Raw genomic sequence first — 10,401 nt, 5'->3', positions numbered from 1 at the left:
ATCCCCTGCCGAGAGGCTTCGAGGGGCGGTGATCGTCTCGTCGGCACAACGGGTTGCGGCTCCTCCGTACGGGAAGTAGAGCCGTGTTGCCCTGACCTCGTATGCACCATTATTATTGTTCTAAGAATTGGCAGAAACGACGATGCTTGCTGATGTCGTTCCCACAGACGGCGCCAAATCTGTTGCGTGTGAAAACCTCCGGTACTTGGTTCGCCCGTGAATGAACCTGCAAAAACCAAGCAATGAGCGCAAGAGGGCCGGTGTGGCTCCGGCCTAGGACTCTCCGATGCTCAAGTCAGGTCTTCAACGCGACAGCGTAACTGCGTACTAAAAAAGCCAGATCCGGAATAGAGCTCCATACCTGGGTATTTATAGAGTAAGGAGGAGATGAGACGGTTGGGAGAGTCCTAGTATGGTAGGAGTCCTTCTTTCGGAAGGTTCTCTCGCGTAGAGCGGAGTGGAGAGTTATTTTCGGAGTCGGACTCTTATTAAGGTAAGAGTCCATGTAGAGTGTGATTCTGTGTTGTGCTGGGATCGTGGCTCGGTCCTTATCCCGTGATTCTCGGGATGTGCTGACGTGGCCCGGAGATCCCCTGTGGGGTGCTATGGGAGCCTCAATGGAGGAGGGCTCGGCCTACGAGGTCGGCCCGTGGGGTCGGCCATGGAGGTCGGCCCGAGAGGAGGTTGGTCTCGGCCATGAGGTCGGCTAGGAGTCCCTGGCTGACCCGTATAATCTCGGCCGCCGTCACCGGCCAGCTCGCTCAAACCAGGCTTTGTCAGGTGACTTATCGGATATGGGGTCGGCCCAATTTCCTGCTCGGCCCAACTAGGTCACCTTCCTGCTCGGCCCAATTTCCTGCTCGGCCCAACGTGGCAGCCTCTGATAGGTGGGGTGTTTTATGCCTCATCACCTGCCTTGTTTGCTTTGCACCAACATATATGTGACTTAAAAAAGAGAGCAAGGAAGGGTGGTTGGCTTGAAACAAAACCAAATGGACCAAATTAAAACCAAGCCTTTTTAAGTGTTAACCTTCCCTCCACTAAATGACACTATACATACATACATACATACATATATACATACATACATATATATATATTTTCCTAGGGATAATGCGGGCTAGCTATAGTCAAACTTCATAGGTGGTATACATACTTGTCAATCAACAAGAAATTCAGGATTCATGAGGATCTCTCTCTCCTTCCATGGGAGGCTATGGGAGGTCATTAGAGATGTCATGGCAACACTAAATCAATGACCAACCGATCAATTGCTTTATTTTGGATTCAAATAAACCCACCACCCCTCCAAAAAAAAAACAAAAAAGCAAAACCCGCCCAATCCCAACCCCATTTGCTTGGACTAGTCGTGAACACACATTGTCAAGGAATATATGATAATTCCAGACACCACAAACTCTGCCTATGGGTTATATATGTATATTGATAATTTATGGGATATATATATATATAGGGCCTATGGATCACTCACTAAATTATGGATGGATCATGATACTAACAGCTCCTTTGATTGTTCAGATGCAACATACGTTCGTTGGCTACATCGATAATTGAGCACAGATCGTGTCTTTGTACAAGTACCATCCAATGCCCTTCAGGGCCAATCACATAGAATCCACTCTTCCTATGGGTTCCACAGTGGATTCCATGTGATTGGCCCTAGAAGACATTGAACGGTACTTATACAAGGAAACGATCCGGCCTCTCGATAATTAGTGCAAGTGAGCATCCGCAACATCCTCCTAATATTAAAACTATTATCTCAACCCACCATTTTCTTGCATCAGCTATGTGTATATGTCATAATTAAACTTTTTTTTTGATAGGTCGTCATAATTAAACTTGTTTATTTTCAATTTTAAATTGCTCCAAATTAAAATCAATATTGAAGAGGGAAAATAGAAAAACAAACAATATGAATAGAGGTTTAGGGTAGTTCAGTGTTTTCTTCCAAACATGAGGTTGCTTGCCTAATCCCACACTAACACACATACAGACGACACACACACACACACACACAGAGAGAGAGAGAGAGAGAGAGAGGAAAACCCACTAAGGCCTTGGATTCCCTTTCACATATCCAATCAATTGCTCTCCATTATAACTCCATCTTTGTTTTTGGTTGTGGGTGTTGGGGGGGGGGGGGGGGGGAGTCGGATGAGAATAGTTTTTAAAAAAAAAGAAAATTAGCACAGAATCAAGAGTAGTTCCAAATCCAGGGGTGTTTTAACTTTTTGATTTGGATATGCATAAAATATATTCTCATCAAGAGTCAACGAAGGATTGTGTTCGTGGGGGAAGAACCTCATTCCTTAGGAATAGGGTTCTCCTGCATCAAACGCTCCTCCCATTCGCAGCTTTAATTACAATCAATGTTTTTGACTTTCCTGAGTAGTCTTTTTTAACGCTTTTTGTTTTTGTATTTTCTCCTTGATTCTTCCAGTAGTCATCATCATCATCTTCTTCTTCTTTACCTTTAGAACAGGGAGGGCGCATGAAAAGTAAAGTAGCTTTCAAACCCTGTGTACAGTCCCCACACGGCCACGGCCACGGCCACACCACTTGAAGAGAGAAAAAGGAGCGCCTAGCTACTTGCAGCATTAATGGCATTAAGTAATAATTAGGGGAAGGAAGGGTGGGTTGGGAGGGTTCTCTTAGAATTCTATACCGACTCCCATGCCATGAATGCAAAATCCTTCATTTCCCCGGCCATGTTCGTCAAACTACTTAGTTTTTAACTTTATTTCTACCCAAAAAAAAATAAATAAATAAATATACTTTTTAACTTTATTATTATACGTTTCATTAATTAGTCTATTACTAATAGGCATACTGGGGAAGATATTTACGGCCAGCGATCTCAAGTTTTATGACCCCATTTTGGCCTGTAAGCGTGCTGCGTTCGTTCACCTAATTCTATCTATTTGAGTTTTGCTTGTGTTTCTTCCAACCAGATTTCAGTTTACGTTGATTACGGCCGGTCAGCCAATTTTTGTGTTACGATCTTATAAGCCATTTGCTCTTACGATCTACCTAAACCCTAAACGTCAACATATTGAGAAGTTGAGTAAGTGAAGTGAAGTGGTAATTGAAGCTATCTTATTAACTCAATGTAGGGTGCAACTTGGGCCCAAAAAACCCAAACCCACGCCCATCCAGAAATTTCTGTGGTCGAGCCTGTTTTTCCAGCCAATAGAGCAGGTTCAAGAGCTGAGAAATTCCAGCCCAAGGTAAAATTGGGTCGGGTAGAGGATTATGGTGTCAACTGTCCCGTCGAGTCGGATAATTGCATATATGTATAGGAGATAATAATTATACGTCATATGACATATGGACCCCTAATTGAAAGAACTTGCATTTGCTGTTTAGAATACCTAATCATAATTCCAATTGGAGAATTAGGATGGATGCTGATAAAATCTAATTAGCACATTTTGAACGATGATCTCTAGCTGCTTCTAATACTCTGCTTAAAAATGCCTTTTAAGTTCAAATAGCTTATGTTTTTGTTGGTCGCTTTTGCTTTTAGTTTTGATACGCAGTTTGTTCGGATTGATGCTTCAGTGATGATAAACTGTTGCCAAAATTGATGGGCAAGGCCACAAACCCCAACCAATCTTTCTTGAATTGCCAAAAGATTTTTATTCAGATGGCAAGCCATGTTTCAAAGTCCTATCCTACTTCTCTTTGGGGGGGGGGGGGAATTAATAATTTTCATTTTTGGATATAGAGGTAAAGTTACCGTATCACAATTCCAGAAACTTTACATCAAAGAATATACAATTTAGTACACATATACAAAATTCCAATCTTTATTTTGAAATAGAAAGATGCCCATTAGCTTATGATCTTATCATGGATTTCTGAATCAAGGATTTCATCCAAATAAGAAAAAGCAAGAAAAGTGAGACGGATCATGTGATTTAGTCGGAAGGCACTCCTGAATTGACACTCAATATCCTCTCAGCAAGTAACATATCATCAGGAGTTGTAACCTACAGCCAAAGAAAAAGAAGCTAATTCAGTTATATAACTGAACCAAAAATTATTCAAACACAAACATGTAACACTCATGTTTTCAGTCTATACTTCTGAAATGCTGACCCACAACACTAGGCTAAGGTCTCTGCCTTCCAACTTAAGACTGGGTAGGTTAGAGAGTCCTACCTTAATGTTGGTGTAAGACCCTTCGGTGATATATACAGGATGTTTTAGGTGCTCCACTATAGATACATCATCCGTCACTTCAAGGCCTTTCCTGTAGAGAAGCAGGAATGCATCAACAAATTTTCATACTTTCCAAATAGAAAATGGAACTATCCACTTTGTCATTTATATGACTACTCCAACTTCACTGTGAATTTAAGTACCTATCAACGAAGTCTGAGCAAATCATACATCTGAGAGAGTCCTCAACAACAAACTCAGCCTTATCCCAACTTAATGGGGTTGGCTACATGGATCCAAACAAACAAAGTAGGGAAAACAGAGTCCTAATCAAAAAGGGGAGAGATGAAAAATTAGAAATGAAAGAAGATAAGTGAAACTTGGGAAATAAATAGAAAAATGAAAGATAGCAAGAGGAAAGAGGCACAGCCCAGCACGTCAGGAGAATCTCAGCTAAATGGGGTCTGCTACATGGATCCTTGCCACCAATAGGCTCTATCCCTGGTCATACTTGGTACAAGACCTAGACTATGCATGTCCTTCCTCGCCACTTCTCCTATGGTCATTTTAGGCCTGCCCCTAGCTCTTTTAGCTCTCCTTCAATAGTAATCATATCACTCCTCCTTACTAGGGCGTCCCTAGGCCTCTGTTGAATATGACCATACCATCTTAAACGACTCTCTCGGAGCTTTTCATTGATTGGGGCTACTCCATTGAGAGAGTCTTTGTGTGCTGTATAATAAGGTGCATGGAAGAAAATGCTACCATATGAGCAAAAGAAATGGACATTCCAATTTATTAAATGGCATAAAGGAAAAGGTTCACTATCTACTACTTAAAGAAAATGGTTAACATATATATGGTTCACATTTTCTTCTTTCTTGCACATGGTGTGGACTATCAATTTCTTCTTTCCTTTACTGAGAACCTTCAACAAACACATGGAAGGTAAACAAGCAAGGCATATCTACCCCAAAACACATCTTAATCATAACCAAGCATGAAACTCAGACAAAATACCAGCCCATTGCCAATCCTTCACTTACACAATCACCAATTGCACTTTTAAATGCATATGGTGCGCTAAAATAAAAAAAGTCCCCGAAAAAAGCAATCATTAGAACACACTTCTCAAAGAGAGAGTATTAGTACAATAGCTGCCAAAACACAACACTGCACACCATATAACAGAACACCACAGGAAAGGTGGCAAAAACACCCACAACTGAGGCTCCAGGCCTTCTGAACTTTTGATTCATTGCCTCCAACCACCACCAAACTCTAAAGCACAGAGAGCTGATCCAAGTAGAGTATCAGTCTGACCACAACACACAGCATTGTATCATCCAGATTTCCCATATATGGATCATCTCCTTTTCTGGATTATCTTTTCTGATGTTCTTTCTAAGTAAAAAAACGAAAATCTGAAAGATGGTAGAAAACACATGTACATTTTACTAAAGAACATGTAAAACCACCAGTCACATACAGGACTGGGAAAACCCATCCATACAGCTTGTCACCTAGCTGCAGATACAGAGAGAAGAATATTACTGGATCTTGCCCAGCAGAAGGGTCTAACAACCTTTATTCTCTAATGCCAACTTGTTCTTGCTATAACCTATTAGCTTGTACTATAGTTGAGAAGAAGTACAAGAGGAGAAGAAAATAACATAGGAAGAGAGTTAAATGAACAGGCTCATACTTGAGAATCTACACTACTAAGATGTTAGCACACAACTAAAAACCAGTAACAACAAGAACACCAGATAGGCGAGCTTCGATGTCCGATAGCCCTTAATTCCTATGCCCAATGCACCTCCGGCGGCTCCTGCTGTTGGCATCCCCTTCCTTTCCGGCAACCCTGCATCTTCTCCTTCTCCTTCATCTCCTTCCTCTCCTCTCCATCCTTGGTCGTCGCAACCCACCTCCCCTGGCTCCAAACCTTGGAAATCCCTTTTTGACCCTGCCCCTTCCCTCCCCCTTGATAGACACTCTCTTCACTTCGTCCCTCCCTCTGTTATCGATGATTCCAAGGTAGGCTTCTGCCCCAAGGGTCTCCCCGACAAAGAAATCTCCAAGTGGTATAGCTGCCTGGTTGGCCACTTCCTTGGTAACCATCCTCCCTCCAAAAACAATGGAAAGCTGCTGGAGCCGTTTTCACTTACCTGTAATCAAATGGGATTTTCATCTACCATTTCTCTGACGAAGTTGATAAGCTCCGTGCTCTTGAGGGTGGCCCCTGGCAGATTGTAAGAAATCCATTTACTTGCGTCAATGGGATCATCACTCTTCCCTTTGCAAATGAGAGCTTCAAACCATTCCCATTTGGATCACTCTCCTTGGCCTTCCGCTCCACTACTGGTGCCCCTCCGGCCTTAGCATTGTGGGTTCGATTATTGGGAAACCTCTTTACTTCGATGAGTGCACCAAGCGCATGGACCGTCTTTCCTATGCAAGGATTTGCGTTGAAATCTCTGTCCAGTTTCCTCCGCCAGATTTCGTCGCCATACTGGAAGAGGACAGCTATTCCTTCTTGCAGAGTGTCCTCTATGAATGGCTTCCTCTCTATTGCTTCTTTTGCAAGGTCTTCGGTCACTCTACCAAGCTCTGCCTCCCTGCTGCAGACAAGCTCCACGGCTCTTCTGAGAAATCTCTCCCTATCTCGGCCCAGACTGAGGATGTCGCTGATGCCGCTAACGGTGTTGCTGGTTCAGGCGATGGTGCTGATGAGGTTGTAGCTGTTGTTGTTGTTGTTGTTGGTTTAGATGAAGATGTTACGAAGGTTTTATCGGATGATGCAACTGTCATTGAGATGTCAGAGATGTCAAACCACCTTGAATCCTCTCAAGGGCAGAAGAAACTCAGGAACCACCACCCTAGGAGAAGACACTTCCGGCGAGCTATCCTCTGATCCTCCGGTCTGTAGAGCTTCATCCCCTAGTTACAATAGATTTGCAGTGCTCCATGGCCTCGATGTTGATGTTGATAGCGATGTGTCACCTGCTCCTCCTGAGCCCAGGGTGACCCAATCTGATTTGGCGGCTTATTCTGGCAATCTGCAAAACTCCAGGTTGCCCTTTGCTCCCCATTTCCATTCCCATGTCTCTGATGACCTCCTCCCCTCCTCTGTCAACCCCCCTCAGTCGCCCCATTTCCAGCTCTCTTGTCTCTTTGCGATCGCAAACTGCGATTCTTTCAAAACCCAACTTTTATCTACCTATAATCCCTCTTCTACCCCTGACCCGTCCCAAAGCCCTTCTCCCCTTATCTCTTTAAACCCAACCCAACGTCCCGCTACCTCTTTATCTTATAACCCTCCACTTTTGACCCGGCTTAACCCCAACCCCACCCCTTCTCCACCTGAACCAGAACTGGGTTCTCCCTCTAACCCCTCGACCAAGCCCTCCCCTCAGTTTCTCTTCTCCCCTCTGTTACCTCGGTTCCTCCTCTCCCATCTTCTGGCCATCTCCTCTCCCCCTCAACTGAGGTATCTCTTCACTCATCCTCTCCCTTGGTCCACTTCCGTCGTCTCAAGGAATACCGTCTTTGTCCTAGGAGCACTACTCCTGCCTCTCGCTTGAACTCCTCCATGGTTTGGTTGCCCCCCCTTTCTCCTCCCTCATGATTCCTTGGACCATTTAGAATGTCCGTGGCCTCAATACCTCGGCCAAACAATTTGATATTCGTTCCAGGCTTAAATCTTCCAAATCCCCCCTTTGCTGCCTCTTGGAGACCAAGGTTCTTGAATCCACTTCTTTCCGCATCATCTCCTCCATTCCTCCATCCCTCCATCCTGGTCCTTTCTCTCCAACTATTCTCACTCCCCAAATGGTCGCATTTGGATGCTTTGGGACCCCTTAAAGTTTCATATTTCGGCGTCCTCATCCTCTTCTCAATACATTCACCTCAGCATCTCTGACCACCTTGACAACCATCTCTTCTTCTTTACCATAGTTTATGCTTTAAATCGTCATCTCGATCGGGTCCCCCTTTGGGAAGATATTCGCTCTCTTTCCTCTTCAGTGAGATCCTCTCCTTGGGGTGATGCAGACTAATCACCGAAATGGGCTTCTTTTATTAGGAATAAATCTAGGGTTGGGTTATATGCATGTTGGGCCTGATCCCATGGGTTTTCTATGTAATAGGCTATTTTTATGGGCCTAAATTATGGGTAATTAGGTTGCATACGGGATTAGCTGTTTTAATTCCTTAGTTTTTTATTTTTATGTAATTAGTGGTCATGTGATCACTTAAGTGATCATGTGACTTGGTTAAGTGGTTATGTGATGCAAGTTGGGTTGGATTAGGACTTTATAAGTCCAGCCATGTTTTGAGTCTATTTCCTTTAGTATTTCAATTTCCTAGTCAGTTTTTTTTTTTTTTGGATGAATAAAAATTTAATTACGAAGAAAAAAGAGGGAATATACAAGCCCAAGGGCAACAAAGCCTAACTAGGGACTAGTTAGGGCGCAAAATAGATGTAGGGAGGCCCCAGGAGACAACAATGAGCCTGTTCCTTGGGGAATCCTTCACATCACAAAGGGGGAGGGAGCTAACTTTAGATGAAACATAAAAAAAGATGGCCTTCCAATTCGTGTCGAAGGAGCGGGAGTTGGATGTCCATCTTCAAAGGTTGCGTTCCATCCAAATGTGGGAGATGGTGGCACAAAAGGCAATCTTGCCAACCGAGTCGCAAATTGATTTCCCTCCGAAAGTCATGTCAATCCAAATCCATTCCCGGCTGAGGGGAAGAGGAGTGCGCCGACCAGGCCAACAATGGCGAAGGACACGGGACCAAATGGAGGAGGTAAAGGGGCAAGTGAAGAATAGGTGATCGACATCTTCAATCCCATTCCAACAGAGACAGCAGTTGGGATGGACCTGAATATGCCGATAAATAAGGAAGGCTTGGGTAGGAAGGCAGCTAGCAAGGGCGCGCCAGGCGGTGAGGCTATGGCGAGGTATGTGACCACGAAACCAAACAACTCTATGCCAAGGACAAGGGGTCCCTCTATGTCTAACCAAATCCCAAGCGGAGTGAGAGCTGAATCTGCCCGACTGGGATGGGAGCCACAAGATGGTGTCGCCTCTCCCGCGATGCCCAGGGGGGATGGGGGGGAGGGAGCTCCAAAGGTCGGCGAGGGGGGGAGGGGAGGTGGGGGGGACCAAGAGCCTGAGGTAATGATGGCAGCAACATGGGCAAATCTGTCCAATCCGGAGGAGTAAATATCTCTGGAGCTCACAATAGAAGAGAGGACCCCAGAGGGGTGCCACTTGTCAAGCCAAAGTAAGGTGGGGTTAGGCCTTTCCTTTTTAGTCAGTTTAAGTTACCTAGTAGGTTAAGGAATGGGTTAAGCCTTTCCTTTTTAGTATAGGAGTCTAATTTTGAGTCTTCTATATAAGGTTGTAAGGGGATCAAGTATTGAATACAAATTTGATTAATAAAAATAGCTTTTGCTTGCTGCCATTGTTGCTGCTGCCTTGCTCTATTGAGTGTTGCCTTGTGAGTAATATTAAGGTGAAGGGATTGGTGGATCTCCAATCGACTCTTTGCGTCTGGTAGTACCAGGAGGATCTTCTACTCATCTCCTTGCATCTATTAAGATCGGGAGACCCTATCTTCTTCAAGTTACTGCTACTGTTGAAGATCTAGTATTCGAGTAAGTAGTTTACTGTTACAACATACATCCTTCTTCTTCTAATCCTCCAACCTCAGCCTACCTATCTCCAATCGATCCTCTAAACCCAAGTTCAATCTACATCCTGTCCAGCCTACCTTCCTCATCCACCATTAATACCATAGATCCATCAGAACCCTAAAACCTGCAACAATTCTTCTTCCCTTCTAGAAGGTCACATGCAATGTGATTTTCGCTAGAATTCTGCCCAGCCAAATCTAACCGTTAGAATCATCTCAAGTTTTGACCTAGTGTTCTTGAACCTAATTCATGAACCAGATTTCAGTTTGGTGCAATTCTGACATGCAGATCTGATCCTGCTGTGAATTTCCAATTCTGCCCTTATTGTTATATTGTTCTTCTGAGGTCACAATTAATATACCTATTCTGCTGATCTATTATTGCTGATTCTTGTAGGCTAAATTTATATTCGATTACTGAACATAACCCTAATCTCTGATCTCTGAATTTCCTGGTTAAATTACTGTTTTGCCCTTTTCCTAGTTGTATTAGGATTTCCCCATATTAGCTG

General features: G+C 43.8%; 1 protein-coding gene across 4 annotated transcripts in view; it reads right to left on the bottom strand.

The window, feature by feature from the left end:
- Positions 1-3,835: 3,835 nt before the first annotated feature.
- The window catches only part of LOC122669679 (2-C-methyl-D-erythritol 4-phosphate cytidylyltransferase, chloroplastic), a 49,121-nt gene continuing 42,555 nt past the window's right edge, over positions 3,836-10,401 (bottom strand). For 3 of the 4 annotated variants that reach the window (XM_043866506.1, XM_043866508.1, XM_043866510.1), the window contains 2 exons: positions 4,189-4,279; positions 3,836-4,016 (listed from right to left, as the gene is read on the bottom strand). In XM_043866506.1, coding sequence (XP_043722441.1) covers positions 3,945-4,016; positions 4,189-4,279 — 163 coding nt within the window. In that variant the 3' untranslated portion in view covers positions 3,836-3,944. The remainder of the gene's footprint in view (positions 4,017-4,188; positions 4,280-10,401) is intronic. The other variant, XM_043866509.1, reaches the window with a different exon arrangement.

Source organism: Telopea speciosissima, chromosome 7, assembly GCF_018873765.1.
Source record: "Telopea speciosissima isolate NSW1024214 ecotype Mountain lineage chromosome 7, Tspe_v1, whole genome shotgun sequence".
NCBI lineage: Eukaryota > Viridiplantae > Streptophyta > Magnoliopsida > Proteales > Proteaceae > Telopea > Telopea speciosissima.
This window is presented reverse-complemented; position numbering and strand designations above follow the sequence as displayed.